The sequence below is a fragment of the Sesamum indicum genome, linkage group LG9, assembly GCF_026168435.1.
Source record: "Sesamum indicum cultivar Baizhima isolate 11 linkage group LG9, ASM2616843v1, whole genome shotgun sequence".
Classification (NCBI taxonomy): domain Eukaryota; kingdom Viridiplantae; phylum Streptophyta; class Magnoliopsida; order Lamiales; family Pedaliaceae; genus Sesamum; species Sesamum indicum.
Window position 1 is genome coordinate 15,900,106 of NC_142665.1, and position 16,983 is coordinate 15,917,088.

Genomic DNA, 16,983 nt, shown 5'->3' on the forward strand with positions numbered 1-16,983 from the left:
GTATATTCACTAAAGCCTCACCTACGATTCTTATTGACTTGACCGTCGGAAGGCCATTGCTGGAATCCCTTTCGGCTTGCTCTAACGGGTTCTCTTTTGTAGATTATCCAGTTCACTCAAAACCAGCTTGACACACCATTCTGATACCTTCAGTGCCCATCCGCATAGCAGCAGCACCTTCGGCATTTTAGAGGTACAACGCTATCTTTTAATCGCTAATGTATTATTGTATTTGTCGTCCACTTTCATTCCAGTTATTTACTTGATCCGCTTTTAATCTATACTAATATTAAAACTCACGAACAACTGTTAGTTACACAAATTCATCAATTTTTAAATATGACAATTATACCCCTAATTAGATATATATACTAATATAAAAAAAAAGATTCCCTAAATCACAAGCGGTGGTACCGTTGCACCAATTTTTAAATTTAATAATTATACCCCTAATTAGATTATTTTAAAAATTAATTGTAATTTTTTTTAATAAAAATGACTCCACATCATTTTAACACTATTGCATCAATTCTTTTGTTGTATCGATACTATCTTAAGTTGATTTTCTTTTGCTTATTGTTTACTTATGTTGTTCAGATGTGATTTGTTGGTTTGTGTATTTTGTTTTATTTAAAATATATTTTAAACATAAAAAAATATTTATTAGTATATTGTATATAAGAAAGGCCATCTATACTTACAAACGACAATTAGTAACATCGTCGCACCAATATTTAAATATGATAATTATAACCCTGATTAGATAATTTAAAGAATTAAATATATTTTTTTTAAAAAAAAGTGACTCCACGTCATTTTAATGCTACTGCATCAATTCTTTTGTCTTGTCGGTAATATCTTAAGCTGATTTTTTTTGTTCATTTATTTACTTTTTCTTTTGAAATGTGATTTGTTAATTTGTATATTTTATTTTTATTTATAATATATTTTAAAATATAAAATATTATTTATTATATGCATACAAAGATGAAGTGCCACAATAATAGTTATATACTGATTTTTATTTTTAAAATTTATGTTATATTTATTTAATTATATGCACACAAATACTGCATGCCGAATTTGCTCGACGCTAATTTTAAATGAACCGGATAGTTCAATGGTTCACCTAATACACAAACTATACGATCCTAAAGAATCAAAATTGAATTTGGGCCCATTATAGTTCATGGCCCATCAACTAGATCCAAGAAACAAACTGGGTTTGCCCACCCGAGAATAATTTGGGCTTCTAGAACCCTCTTCTCAGGGGCCATATTGCTCTTCAGCTCCGGCGTACGCAGAAGTGTTAGCTACGGTCTTGAATCCTTGCTTCCGCCGCCTTTACGCCGTCGTTCAAAGGTCCTGACATTCTCCATCAGCAGCCATGGCGACAGTGATGCAGAAAATTAAAGATATCGAAGATGAGGTGATTGCAAAAACTAAAGCACAATTAGATAATTAGTTGTCGGATTATTTGAACGCTTGTTTTGTGATAATTCTTGTGGTGTTTTCTGGTTTGGAGACATTTTTCATTTGTTATTAGTACACTGTTGAGGCTGAAAGTGCGAAATCAGTATACGGTATTAGGAGACACGGAGTGTTTGTTCTCCGTTATTTCGGAATCGGCAGAGTGATTATGGAGATGTCCGTAGTTTAGAGATATTAGTTTCAAGGATTCACCTTTTTTCATGTTTTTTCTGCATTGAGTAGCAAACAGGTTCCATATTGCATTTGGTTCGTCTTTTTTATTCATGTTGGATGTTGAACGCGAGAGCATGGAAGAGTTGGAGTGAGTAGGGCATCTTATTATGTATCATATAGAACAAATTTAACTGAATGCTTTCCTAGTTATTCTTTTATGTATCACATGGTTGGAAAGTTTGAGAGACTCTGCTCTCTATTTCCTGGTGATTTGCTTTGCTACAGGTGTTTTAAGAATGTCAATTTCGTTTTCCTGTTGCAGATGGCAAGAACTCAGAAGAACAAAGCGACTGCCCACCATCTGGGCTTGCTGAAGGTGCACCTTCCTAATGCTTGTAAAGTTTAGAATATATTATGATGATAAGATGTATATTCCTTTCTTCTAATGCTAGTTTTTCACCTTTCTCCTTGGACATTGTCTTTGATAGATAAAATTACCTTTCTTGCAAACCAATGACTTCGTTTTAGATTTTAGTAAGGCAGATACTTTGTTCCTTTCAAATCAGAGACAAGAACCTTGATCCGTTCCCTGTAAATTGTGAATGGAATGGAATTGAACCAAATGAATGGATTGGGGGGCATATCTTGATTTGAGATTGGGTTGATGCAGCTGTTTCTTATAGATGATCTTTCATACAAATTTAGCATTTGTATTATACATGAGTTTGTTGAACAGAAGTCTGTTTCCTAGTCTTGTTATGTAGACATGAGCCAACATTCTGCACAGAGAATACCTCAAGTATTTTATAAATTGAATACATGTTTCTCCGTAAAGTCTTTTCCTCGATATAAGTGGAGTACTATCCTACTGTGGTTTTATATAAAATAAGATTGGAAATGCCGTTTAATAATTCCTAAATGAATTGCTGATGTTTGTATTGACCGTTTTAAGTCAAAGCATCGAGACAGAAGTGATGATTTTTTCATCGTATAATGTAACTTCTCTTTATTTACATTTGCCAGTAGGTAACTGGAAGGATGCTACATTTGGAAGCAAACTTTCATCTGTAAAACTGGAATTCCAAAGTAGTCTTTCTCTTTTCAGTCAACCTGTAGCAACCCTTCTCTTCTGATTGACATGTTGCTGAGTGCATTCAACCGACATGAAATTAAGTTATCCAAGGAAGACATGAACCTGAAATTATCTTCATTTCTGAATATTTATCTGCTTGAGGAACTTGTCAGAATATTATATATCTAATCTATGCAATATACCTATGTGAAAACTGAATTCTTTAATTATATATGATCCTTGTGTCAAGGTTATGTTGGGCAACTCCATGCATTTATGGTTTTATTTTTCATGTTCATGATTAGTTGTATTAACTGGAAGCTAAAGACAGGCACACAGATGTGAGTGTCTAGTTATTTATAAGCTTTTGCCCCCTGTAGGCCTAATATATTTTGTGAATTTCCATCATTGGGAGAGCTTATGCGGAACTAATTATTAAAGAAGGAGCTAATACTTTTATGTAATTACTTGATCTTTCTTAGGCAAAACTTGCAAAACTCCGAAGGGAAATTCTTACACCAGCATCTAAGGGAGGTGGTGGTGCTGGAGAAGGTTTTGATGTTACAAAAAGTGGTGATGCGAGAGTTGGCCTTGTGGGTTTTCCTTCAGTTGGGAAATCAACACTCTTAAACAAATTAACTGGAACTTTTTCAGAGGTTTGTAATTGTTTTGAGTATTGTTCGTATTATTGCTTGGAATGTAAATAAAGCATCATTTGTTAGTACATTTTTTCATGACACAAGGTATCTAGTATCATGTGCATCAAGTTTTGTGCGAGTCCTTGAGGCATATGCTCTCAGTTAATGAGTAACTTTATTTTTATCGTTATTAGTTGTTGTTATTGTACGGTATGAATTTCCTGTTTAATGGTGAACATAGACTGGTAACATCCTGTGCAACTCTGTACTAAAAGTTCAGGGTGGCAATCTTTCCTAAGCCACATTCAACATTGTTTTTTAGTGTAACCAGGTTGTTTAATGAATGGAGAAAATAAAAGGAAAATGCTGACATAGAGAAAGAGCCTTGTGATATATGCACAGTTCATTTGGAATTAATACGCAAAGATGAAAGTTAAGCAAAAGATATACCGACAGAATTAGTGATACATATTATCTATCCAGAGGAGCCTGAAGTGCATAAATACAAAATTTGCCTTGGTGCCATTATCTTTCCAGAAATGAGTTTCAACTTAGTGGTTTTTACATGCTGCGTGTTCTATTAATAGGCAATGGAATAATGAAATAAAAATGAACATGATGGATTAAAACAGTATCCTGTATCCAAATATAGATTATACGTAGTCTAATTTGCATCGTATGAAATTAATTATTATTAATCATCTCAGGTGGTGTTAAGTTTTATGCTATCATCTACTTGGCGCTAAAGAAAGTTATTCTGTGAAAAGTATCTGGTTGTGCCATTCCGAAATATCATTTTTACTTTTTCAAGTAAATTTATTGCTAGTTCACCGAGTGTTTTGGTGACTTCAGATGTTATAGGTTAGAAAGGTATCATGTGCAAGGAGGATTGAAGTATGCATGTGAGATAATGTAGCTAGGTGAATATTACAACTTTGCCCTTCTTCAGTTTGACGGAATAAAACTACCATTGCATTGTCTGTTTCCTATTCTTCTTCATGACTGAAAACTAACTTGCAGTTCAAGTTGCTGAAGCCTCAATTAACTTTTATCTGCTCGCATGTTTTCTTGAACTGCAGGTTGCTTCATACGAGTTTACTACTTTAACTTGCATTCCTGGTGTAATCACATATCGAGGAGCTAAAATTCAGGTAATGTAATCTCCTATGGATAATTGAAGGATTAATTGGATCTTTTAAACAGAGACATTGAGTTTTAAATGCATTTCAGACGTATCCTTGAGACACAAGAGAAACAATTGCGCTCTCATGTTGAGTCCAGAATGCACTCCTGTTGACTGAACTAATAAAGTTGTTTACTTAATGCTTTTCATGAGTAAATTCCCCTGCTCTAACGCATATACATAACTTTCAGTTTGATGCTTGTGTTTTTTCTTTTTAATTTGCAGCTCTCAGTTACAGCAAAAAATGGTTCAGTTGGCATAGTTAATAATTTTTTCATTCATTATTGTAAAATAAGATTAACTTGATAACATCATTCTTCGTGTGCCTTAACTGTTTTTCCTTCCATCTTTCTTCTTTGTTCTTTCTTTTTCCTTATTTGGCTCATTACAGTGTATGATTGATGGAGCAACTCACTATACCTCACATCTGTAGCCCATGCATATTCCATTTTGAAAGTTTTTATCTTTTCTCATCTCTCTCTCTTTCTTTTCTTTTCTTTTTTTTTTTTTCATTTTCTACGATCAAGTTGAATCTCATTTATGGTTATCACACCAAACATGATAATCACAATATTTCATTCTCAAATTGTATCCTATTTTCTGCTGTTTCTGATTTGCTTTTGAATGTCAAGGAAGATTTCTTTAAACTTTTTAGCTAATTCATTTTTTTTATTGTTTTTCCTGCTTTTGACAGTTATTGGACCTTCCCGGTATTATTGAGGGTGCTAAAGATGGCAAGGGTAGAGGTAGGCAGGTAATGTACAATTAGCTTCAGTGACCAGTTATTGCTTTATTAATTAGGAAAAAGTGGTAGGCTGACCCTTGAAGAACGTGAAGATTTTTGGTTCTGAGCATCGAAAATTTTCTTAGTGATATTCAACTATAAATAGTCATGGGTCCATATGCATAACCAACTCTCTTTTTTAAGCCATGCAATAGATACGTGTTGCTCGTGGAAAGTCAGGAACATTTGTTATAACTATTGCATATTATTTTTTCATTCTTCCTGTTTCTATCTGCAAATATATAGCTTACAGCTTGAAGATAAGGATGATGCATTCATTGACATGGGTGTGATGCTTATTGCTTCAATTATATTTATACTTGAATGTGATCTTCATAACTAGGTCATCAGTACAGCTCGGACATGCAACTGCATCCTGATTGTTCTGGATGCGATAAAACCAATTACTCATAAACGCCTAATAGAGAAAGAGCTTGAGGGATTTGGCATAAGGTATGTCCATCATGATGGATTCTGCCTTTGAATTTAAAATAGTTTTCTTTACAATTCTATCACCATTTGTTCTATCTTGTGGAACTGAAATTAATATGATCTCCAAACAACCGGATCACCTTGAATTTAATGCATGCATGACTTGTTCTTAGGGACTGCTAGTGCCTAACTGAAAAACATGCATGATCCAGGATATGCATAACTTCTGTATCTCTCTCAACAAATTGCATAATTGTATTTCTTACACTCTATGAACAGATTAAACAAGGAACCACCAAATCTGACATTTCGGAGGAAAGACAAGGGTGGAATCAATCTCACATCTACAGTTACCAACACACATCTTGACCTTGAAACAGTGAAGGCAATTTGTGGTGAATACAGAATACACAATGCTGATATTAATCTTAGATATGATGCAACAGCAGATGACCTTATAGATGTCATTGAGGGAAGCAGGGTATATATGCCTTGCATCTATGCCATCAACAAGATTGATCAGATTACACTTGAAGAGTTGGAGATTTTGGACAAACTTCCACATTATTGCCCAGTCAGGTAGATTCTGGTTTTGTTTGGGATCTTCCACATTAAGGAGAATCATAATATGAAATGTTGTGAACTTGAATTTATTTTGTTCCAAGTTAGGAAACAAATTCTAGCTATTAGATTGGTCTTGAATTAGCAACACATTGAACACTATGGTGCAAGAATTCCTTTTCTTCCAGTTTTTATGCGTTTACATTTTCTGTGTCATGTTTTTATTATTATCCTGCAATCATGGCTGTTTGAAGGACTTGTGTCTCCTTCATATTTGAAGAGCAGACTGGAAAATACATATACGGTGGATGTAACCACAAGACACAAACCGTCATATATATAGTTAATTGATTGTGAACTTTTGGTCTATTTGTAACTGCACAAAATTAAAAAAAAAAAAAAGAAAAAAAGAGGGCCCTGTTCTATTGAAGTATTATAAATTGATTACTTTTTGCTTGATAGTTCTCTATGCAGGTTTCATGATTTTTCTTCCTGGAAGTTTGCACACAGATTGTTGACTGAATTGAGAAGCTTTTGCCGGTTAATTAGAGTGCTTGCAGGTTTATAAGAGATGAATAAGAGCATTAATCTCTAACATATTAAATTTATGGGCATTACTGCTGTATCCTCAAATTTTGCATTCCAATTCTCTTTCATCCTTTATTTGTTAGAATGAAGGTCATAAGTTGGTTCCTTACGTTCTACTGATTGTTTGCTGCTTCTGATGATGTGCGAATGGATTGCTTCAGTGCTCATTTGGAATGGAACCTCGATGGTCTACTGGAGAAAGTATGGGAATATCTCAACTTAACTCGCATATACACGAAGCCAAAGGGGATGAATCCAGACTATGAAGATCCTGTCATATTGTCATCCAAGAGACGGACGGTTGAGGACTTCTGCAATAGAATCCACAAGGACATGCTTAAACAATTCAAATAGTGAGTGCTGCATATGTTCCTAGATTTCAAAGCTCTTCTTAACTATTGATTCAATATTTCGTCAATACCTACAGCAGTTAGGTAGCTTGTGGAGCTAGGAGCTTTAGTCAAAATATCTCGACTCAACCTTATCTTGAATTTGAGTGATTCTTTTCAAATTGGTTGGCTTAACAAAGTAAATAGCATTTCTATACCTTGAAATTGTGTTTTAGATTCAGAATACAAAGCATTTTGATTTAGCTTAAATAACACACTGGTTTTCCTGATAACTCCTTGGGAATTTCAATTGCTTTTACATAAATAACTCAGGTTTTATTCAATAAATTGCAGTGCACTGGTTTGGGGTTCAAGCGCGAAACACAAACCCCAGAGGGTGGGCAAGGTAAGTTTCGTTTGCTAACTTGTTGTCTTCTTCCCTCCTCAAATACACCACTTTCCGTTTCTTCTGATGGATGTTTGACGTTTTGATGTTGTATCCACTAGGAGCACGAACTGGAAGATGAAGACGTCGTACAAATCATTAAGAAGGTGTGATTTCAGAATTTAATATATCAGATACTCTCCGGTCCATGTGTTATACGAGGTACCAGCCCTGAAGCTCGGACTTCATTTTTCTCGAATTCAATATTTATTCACTGTGCTACGTAATGTGTCGACGTTATGGTCATGATATAGCTGCTGATACCCTTATATCTAGTCTAGTGGAATTAGAGGACACTGTAACTAGGCAAAATCAGTTTTATGGTTAGATATCTGCTAGAAAGCAATATCACTTTGTTATATTTTGCATGTATGAAGAAGGTCGTGTTTTTCTCGGTATTTTCACTATGTTCCGTGGTCTGTACTTACAAGGCATCCCATGTGAAATTGTATTAAGCTCCGTTTGATTATTGATTTGGACAATTTTGTATCTGAGTTAAATTTTCCTAGAGATTTTTTGTGAACTTACTATTTTCTTAACTAAGAGGATTTGAAACATTTTATAACTTCCTACATTTTATTTTGATGTTTCTAAGAGCTTAAATATGATGGATTTATATTTTAAAAGTGATCTCTTAAGGTGTTTGGAGGAATAAGATCAGAGCTTTTAAGATATTAATATATGGCACAAAAAGTGGGTTAATTATTTAAATAATATTAAAAAAAACAAATTATATAAATATAATTTATTTAAAATATATAATATAAGTATGTCGAATATTATATATGTTTTCTTATACAATTCTAAAGAAGTACAATGAATTATATATGTTTGCTGTCAGTATTGAAACCTTTAAATTGAAGCACGAGGCCAAATTCAGAATTTAGGAAAAAATGCAAGTAATTCATGTGATATCATATTTTCTTATTATATGAAATTAAAATTAGAGATATGTTGACTAATAATTCTAATATATAATGAATTTTGAATATAAACTTGATATAATATTGAATATGTACTTAAATAATATATATAAAAAAATTAAAAAAAAACGAGGTGAGCTCACGAGCTCATGAACACAACATATAGAGCTCAAGCCCGAGCAGGCTTGGCTCGAGCTCGAGTCAAGCTTGAATACGAGCTGACTTGGCTCACCTTGCACTCCTATTTGGAACTAATTTTATACTACCTCCTAAAGTTGTATTAGTTATACTGGTGTAACAGTAATTAATACAAACTTTGGTTTTATATTGGCTTCCCATCAATAAAGTAAATACTGTATAACTTATACTAATTTTCTTATATAGGCATATGCATCAAAGTAAACAAAGACTAAAAGGGATAATTACACTCTCCTCTTCTGAGGTTTGGTGTAATTCCACGTAGATCCCATATAGTTGGAAAAACCACATTTAATATCATGAGGTTTGTTTCTGCCTTACAAAAATTTGTTGGTATTAACAAAAAAATTAAATAAAAAATTAATACTTGCCCCGATTGACTTAACACAGACTTATTGCAGGTCAAATAAAAAATTTTTTGACTAGACTATCCCTTATAATATTGAAGATATACCTTCTCATATGCATTAATGTGTGAAGACGTATGAGGGTAGTTTGATCATAAAAAGGTTTATTTGACTTGTAATAAAATCAATAATAAGTTAATTATGGGTAAATATAGGTTTTTATTCAATTTTTTTGGCTAATATCAACAAATTTAGTTAATTTTGACTAACGAATGAACTTATTTATTATATGGAAGTAAACCTCAGATGTGTTAAATGTAATTTTCTCAAACTATAAAGAGTTTATGTGTAATTACACCAAAATTTTAAGGGAGGGATATGTAATTTCCTAAATTTAAATTATACACATATAGAGTATGCCACGTAAGAGATCATGTTTTTTTTGTTATTTTAGTTTTAGATAAATCTATGACCATTTATCTTTATCTAGAAGACTCATTATTTTTTTTCTGATTTATTGTATTTTGTTTTATAAATTTAGATTAAGTATTATTTACCTCGATCCAAAAGATTTACAGCTTTTTTCAGATAAATTGAATTAATAACGTAAATTTTAATTTATTGTTATATCTAAGATGCTTCTATTATTAATTATTCTTATAGTAAATTTTAGAGTAATCATTTTTATATTATAAAGTATTGAAGTATTTATAATTTTTTATTAACATTATTTTTTATTTAAAAAATAATTATCCGTTGCCTGGACACGGGATACTACCTAACTGTTGTAATATTTAATGATAACGTAAATGCTTTCTAAGTTCCCAAAATGACAACGATTTAAAAGTAATTTACCATAAAAAAGAAAAAAATCAATACAGTAAATTAATTAAAAGATTACATCATTCAACTGAACAATGTGGAACATAGCAATAGATTATCAAATATGCTCAAACTTGATTAAAAATTTCCACATTATGCAAGAAAACAGCAGTGGTCTCTGTTTGTTACCATTTATCAACAAGCCTAGCAGGCACTTAAACAAGCCAAGAGCAGCGACGACGACGACAACGACTAGCTACGCATAAATGGACAACCACCGGATCGATGCCTATTTCAGCATAACTTTGTCAAGAACAATCGGAACGTCTCAATTTGAATTACAGATATCATAAACTACAGCAAGTTGGTCAATTCGCAGTCAGGCTTTGACGCAGCAGTTGAAGTAGCTGAAGATGCTCCTCCTTGCCTGCACCAAAGATCAACGTATAATCAATGATTTACTCGTACGTAAGATGTTAAAATGAAATATGAACGTAAAAAAACTTGTCAGCGATTGTTTTAGGCGAACCCCGAATTTGTCATATCGACAGAAACGTTAAATTCATTCTGCCAAGAAACATTCTTGTGGAACTAGTAGTCGCTCTTGCAATAAAACATAAAGCCAACATAAGCCTGTAGTTGTCTATTTTATGAAATTTTCAAAATAGCCCCAAAATTAAAAAAAAAAAAAAAAAACTCAAAATATTTGATCCTTTTGATTTATGAAATTTTAAAAATAGTCCAAATTTGAGAAAACTCGACATAATTGGTCCTCTGCCTTTTTGGAATTTATGAGACTAGATGTGTCAAGTTTTCTCAATTTTAGAATTATTTTAAAAATCTCGTAAAATACAAGATCGAATGTGTTGAATTTTCTCAATTTTAGAATTATTTTAAAAATTCAGTAAAGGGCTAAAAATGTTGAACTCCCTATCATATGGAACTAAAAATGTAATTTCCTTTTATATGGTTGATGCAATTCATTGCATGTGCAGCCCCGGTATGTTCATGTGGTCCTGGTGCAATACTAGCCTTTTGATACTTAAAAGTACACTGTATATCGTTATCCTCGTCAGATACACATCGATTTCCAGCAATTATTTTGATATTCCATGTGCAATAGTTCTATCCTACACTTCATTCCATGCCATTTGAGTGCCAGATCGATCACATCTTCTAAGATATTATCAAGATTTGCTTAAACCATTCAAGAATCTTAATCAGACATGAATAAATCATCCGAATTTATGACAGTTCTACACTAGTTAAATTTATTATAGAATTGAGCCAAGAGTGTAAACATAGAACAACGACATCCAATATTCGTTCAAGAACCGGAAAAACACTTTCTATTGCTTTTCTTGTGGGTCGTATGTTCAGTCCAACCAACAACATTAAGAATTTTGTTGTTTTCTTAAGTTGGTCGGCTAACAAGGAGAATATTTGCGGCACCCGATTCAATTATTATCGGGTTCCGACCGGAAACGTTGTCATATAATATAAGCAACCCCAGGTGCGAGGTCCCCCTAACACCATTGTCCTAACCACATGTATCCCACCATATACCCTTTTGCCAGTGTTTTGTTTAATAAATTCAAACAGCTTGTCATAATTTATGCATTCAATACAATACCCCACTGCACCATTAAGACAGATAACTAACAACTACTCATATCTGCATTGGTCGTAAATTTAACTGAATCATGAAAAATAAACTAAGTTAGAGAGAGGCCAGAAGCATACCGTTGGAGAGTGATTCTGATGATAGTCATGATGATCATTGTGGGCATTGGCGGAGCTTCTTGCAGTTGGAGCAATGAGCTCTTCCTCATTGCCGAGACTAGCTCTTGATGGTTCCCTCTTGTTCTGCTTCCTCATTTCTCTGATTTTCGAGAAATCCATGGAGTAGTCGGGCAACACTCCCTTTTGGTCCCAGTCCCCAAATTGCGGCACAGATAGCCATGGTGCTTGTCTCTACACAACAAGGAAATCATATGGTAAATATGCATCCTCAAGAACGAAAAAAATAAAATCTTCCCCCATTAATGAAATGGATGATTTACCAACCACCATTTAAGTAGAAATACAAATACAGAGATTTTCTTGTTTCATTAGACAGCATTTAGCTAAACTTATTTATAAAATTTTAAAAGTTCGTGCATCTTACGAGATGTTTCTTGAACCTATAACATGTTAAATTTTATTCTAAAAAGATGATATTCAAGTGTTTGCATAAAAAATAAGATCATGCAACTGTGATCAGTTTGCAAGAATTAAATAAGATTTTAAAAATAACCTGATAGTTTCTTACTTTCATTAAAGACACGTTGACATCATATTTTCAGATCTTATAAGCTTCTATTCTAAAATAATTACACAACACTTTGCAATATCTTATAAGATGTTTTAATGAGCTTGGAAGCTCACACAAACACGTCCTAGTCAAGATGTGTCTTTTGCTTCTAATAAAACTCTTACCCCAAAATCAAAAAAAAAAAAAAAACAGAAGGAAGAAGAAGAAAGAACGGTCACTATTGAAAGCATCTTTGAAATCATTAATAAAAAATCAATTTAGGATTAGAATTTTCAAGCCTCATATAATGACTCCATTCATATCCAGTTGTTATCTTTTTTTTTCTTTATTGACTTTTGAATTAATCAACTATGCTCGTGCAAGAATTGACAGCTCCCAAGACAATGATTTCAGGCCAATACATTCCCCTCTTCAAAGATTGAAAAACATAAGTAACTATTCACATAATCACAGAAAGCAATATAAAATTGATGGTATCTCATGACAACATCCATTAACTTAGACTCAGCTTCAGCCAAATTCAGGAACTCTGACTTAGTGTTCCCACATCAGATATGACCATAACTCATCAGGTTTTCATCATATGTGCCCAAGATTCAAAGACAAACTCAGGTACAGAGAGACCAGTTAAATTCAATCAGCACTTGTACATTTTAATATAACCACAAGAACTATTCAAGACAAAGTAAAAAATTGCAAGTAATACAAGAACAAGAACTCAATTAGGGAAATTCTTATGCATACAACCAGAATTTTATTAATTCTATTGTATCCAGCAACATAAATGCATGCATACAAAACCTCAGAATCATTTTCTGATTGAAATAAGCTAAAACTCACAGGCAATGAAGATCCGGGAAAGCTAAAACAAAATCTTGGTTTTGGTCTACCTCCAAGAAGAGTGCACTTGTATGATATTTGCAAACAACCCATCAAGCTAAAAAAATTGAAAAATATTCAAAACCCTCCATTTTTCAAGAACTACTACAACCTCCCAAGTCACAATATAAAACAGCAAACCATTCTCCCCAAAACATAAAAATGCAAGAAATTTGACAAAATAAGAATTTCTGGGGAAAGCCCTTTTACCTCCTTGCGATCTTCCATCTGTTAACAGCAAAACTCTCGGATTTTTCTTCAAATTACAGATACGCTGTTCTTCCTTTCCCTCGAAGATCACAGACTCCTCCTAGAACCACACTTCCTCTCTCTCTCACTCACTCTCTCTCTCTCCCCCAAACAACAATGATGAGTAAATGCAGGAAAAGAAAAGGTCAGAGAGTGTAACAACTGAAAAATTCAAACTTCAAAGAGGCAAACAAGTGTCGGAATTCCTGTGGGAATCAAATTACTCGCACTCTTCCGAAAAGATTACAGAGAGTATATCATCATCGCCAATCAATCAATAAAAATAGCATATGCGTTTGTATGTATCCGTTGTCTGCGTTGGTTATATATAGAAAGACATTTATGACACAAGGGCTGGAGTTAGGGATATATTACGAAAGTGCCACTGGAGTTTCACACGGTATTTCGCTTCACCACTGGCACTTTGCCTTTTCCAAGCTTTTATTGCTTAGCTGTCTGTGCCTCACTTGCTGTCTTTTTTCCCACTACGGTATTTGGTGTACCCCAAACTCTTATCTTATGCTACCTTAATTTATTGTCAATATAGCACCAGATGAGTCGAGTCGACTCAAGTTTGAATAATTGTATTTGAATTTGATTTTATAATTAATTTAATTAAATTAAAATGAATTTTAATCAATTTAGATATAAATCAAGTTTGAATAATTTAATATTTTGAAATTTAAATTAAGTTCGGGCCAAGCTAAAAAAATTATTGAACAAAAATTTTCGTTCAGATTTAGTTTGTTAAATTTAATATTCACTTTTCAACCCTAAATATGACTTTAATTTTTTTTATTATAAGTTCCTTTTTTTTTTATTAAATGTATAAATACAATTTGTTTATAAAATTTACGACTTCTGTATATTTTATAATAGATTTTATATATATGATATATATATATATATCAAGTGTAATACAAGATGTTATAATACATTATTATTTCAAAACGTTATTTCGTATGTGTTGGACATGGATACTGCACCGGAGACTATAACACATATCGAACACGTCATTTGATGTGTTAAAAAAAATGATATGATAGGGATATCAATTACTATGTGTTTGAGACCTACTCAACATATTAATTTTTTTTTGTGGTATATTTTATAAATTTAAGGAATGTAAAATTTAAAGTATTTCAAAATTAATTAAAATAAATAGAATCATCCCATTAGATTTTATTTTACCTTATTTACTTTTTCTCAATATTTTATTTTTTTATTCAACAATATTGTAACCTAATTATAAATTTGTGACCATGCATTATAAATGAGATATAATATGAATTTTCAATCAAACAAGTCTAATCATTTAGGACGAATTCGAGTCTTGTCCCAGTTCGTTTTGAAAAAAATTGAACCCAAATCTGCTACAGTCGAAACTTCGACCCACCTTGTCACCATCAAAACCCAACAACCACCCCACCCTGATCCCCGACTCAACCCACTCCAAACCATCCCAACCCTTTTGGATGATTTTGGCCATGACTAATATTTTAATTACACTTGCAAAAATAACGGCGAAAGATCGTTGAAAAACTATAATTAATTTATATTTATTATATTTTTCTTTTTTTAACTATAATAACTATTCATAATGAAAAATTATATTTTTTTTTAATAGTCCAAGCCAACCACACCTCTCCAAGCAACTCCAAACAAATTCCATGATATTGTTTAATGACCTGTAAAGTTAAATACTTTGCCCAAGTCGTACCAATCTCTAATAATTATATGTTCTTGACTTTACAAAATAAATAATAAATAATACAATCATAACATTTTATTTTAATAATTGAGGGAATAATATTTGGAATAGATATATGGTTTTTGTCCGTTGATTAATTAATTAAAATTATATATTTCTTTTTTTTTATTTTGTGTCAACTCAATCATGTGCTCTCTGTCATTTTTATCAATCATGAAATAAAATAAAATTATTAGACCTCAAAAAGGAAAAAATAATATAATCACACACACACACATATATATATATATATGTATATATATATATATACCTTTAAATTAAATATGTTGTGACAATCCCATAGTTGCTTTGTGAACTGGAATTAGAGGAATTAATAAAGAGTATATTAACAAATTTGCATGTCCCAAGACAAATTTGGTTGCTCCCAAGACATGCCTACTTTTAGACAAATAAAAACCATATATCTATGTTTTTTTTATACTTTTATTACATTTTTTTATACTTACAAGAAATATTAAATTGGGTAAAATTACAGCTACATTTTTTTATAATTTGGTACAAGTACGTTTGCTCTTTCCTTGTTTAAAAAATTATAAATAATCCCATCAAATAAAAAATAATTATATAACACCGAATTGATAAGATAAAAATACCGATGTAACCTTGCAGAATTTTTTTTTTATTTTAAAAAAGTGTTTGAAGAAATATATATATATAAAAAAAAAGAGAGTGGGTGAAGTAAATAGTCCATAGGACACATATAGTCCATGAAATTTTTGAAGAAAAATTAAGAAATATATAAATTTATAATTCATAATGAAAAAGGGTATTTTGATCAGTTTATCCAAAAAAAAAATGAATGAAAACCTAATGAAGGCTAAAGCAATAAGTTCGTTGTTAGACGGACATTAAAATTAGAAGGGTATTTGTAATTTTTTAAAGGTTTAAATGCATAAAACTAAAATAGTTTGATCATAAAAGATTTGTTTGACCTACGATAAGTTAGTAATAAGTTAACAAGGGAATAAATCTGTCTTTCATTACTAATATCAATAAATTCCGTAAATTTTGACTAATAAAAAACTTTATTTATTAGATAAAAATAAATATCATGAATACCAAATATAATATTCTAAATTATAAATATTCTACTTATAATCATGTAAAACTCCATTGAAGAACGGTATAATCAGTTCTTTCCTCAGAAAAAGTTACGTAAATTCCATTGGATCTATCAAATGATCGAGCATGGAATTTGGGTCAATTTGTACCAAAATCCGGATATCAAGAAACTTATATCGAAGTTTAATATGGTCTTGATTTTATGTAAGTTCGAATCCAAGAAAAATTTACATGCCAGATTTAGGTCCACATTAATTAATATTTACTTACCAAACAAAATTTTCACTAAAAAAAAACAGAAGTATTCAACGTAAAAGAATTTTTTGAACCACGTAAATCTTTGTATATGACATTTATTATATTTTATACAATTTTCTGCATACGTTTACAATATTCTAAAACCATTTTGTAATAGGAATAACATTATATTATAATTTATATGTAAAAAATATTTTGTAGCCATATTTTGACATTAATAATATTTAAAAAAATAAATATTGAAAATTATTACATAAAAAAAGAATAATTAAGAGTTATTTAATTTAATTTGGTTTGGATCTTTGTCGTATCCAAATGCATCGGACCGGCCCACATAATCCCTTCGAGTCTTGGGTTTTATGGGCCAATGGCATGTTTACTTCAACGTATGGGATTAAGTAAGATAAATTGGAATGTCCCATCACCTAATGAACTCAACTCATCTCCCCCTTTTTTTCCCATTGTTTCGGGTTGGTTTACTTCA

General features: G+C 31.8%; 2 protein-coding genes across 2 annotated transcripts; one reads left to right on the top strand and one right to left on the bottom strand.

Annotated features, from left to right (window-relative positions):
- Positions 1-1,248: 1,248 nt before the first annotated feature.
- Positions 1,249-8,186, top strand: LOC105178323 (GTP-binding protein-like protein). Its single transcript, XM_011101788.3, has 10 exons — positions 1,249-1,429; positions 1,967-2,020; positions 3,199-3,372; positions 4,434-4,505; positions 5,232-5,291; positions 5,665-5,774; positions 6,033-6,332; positions 7,064-7,255; positions 7,586-7,637; positions 7,739-8,186. The coding sequence occupies exons 1-10, from the start codon at positions 1,388-1,390 to the stop codon at positions 7,787-7,789; spliced, it is 1,107 nt and encodes a 368-aa protein (XP_011100090.1). The 5' UTR covers positions 1,249-1,387; the 3' UTR covers positions 7,790-8,186.
- Positions 8,187-9,974: 1,788 nt separating this feature from the next.
- On the bottom strand, positions 9,975-13,713 carry LOC105178322 (uncharacterized). The gene is made up of 3 exons (XM_011101787.3): positions 13,370-13,713; positions 11,710-11,940; positions 9,975-10,393 (listed from the first exon to the last, which is right to left on the bottom strand). The coding sequence occupies exons 1-3, from the start codon at positions 13,385-13,387 to the stop codon at positions 10,346-10,348; spliced, it is 297 nt and encodes a 98-aa protein (XP_011100089.1). The 5' UTR covers positions 13,388-13,713; the 3' UTR covers positions 9,975-10,345.
- Between the last annotated feature and the right edge of the window lie 3,270 nt (positions 13,714-16,983).

Bases quoted from the DNA above. Each gene is read 5' to 3' on its own strand.
- LOC105178323 (XM_011101788.3), top strand. From the start codon at position 1,388: ATGGCGACAGTGATGCAGAAAATTAAAGATATCGAAGATGAG. The intron at 5,775-6,032 runs GTATGTCCATCA...CTCTATGAACAG, and splicing joins CTTGAGGGATTTGGCATAAG to ATTAAACAAGGAACCACCAA. The intron at 6,333-7,063 runs GTAGATTCTGGT...GGATTGCTTCAG, and splicing joins CCACATTATTGCCCAGTCAG to TGCTCATTTGGAATGGAACC.
- LOC105178322 (XM_011101787.3), bottom strand. The intron at 10,394-11,709 runs GTATGCTTCTGG...TCTTTGGTGCAG, and splicing joins ATCAGAATCACTCTCCAACG to GCAAGGAGGAGCATCTTCAG.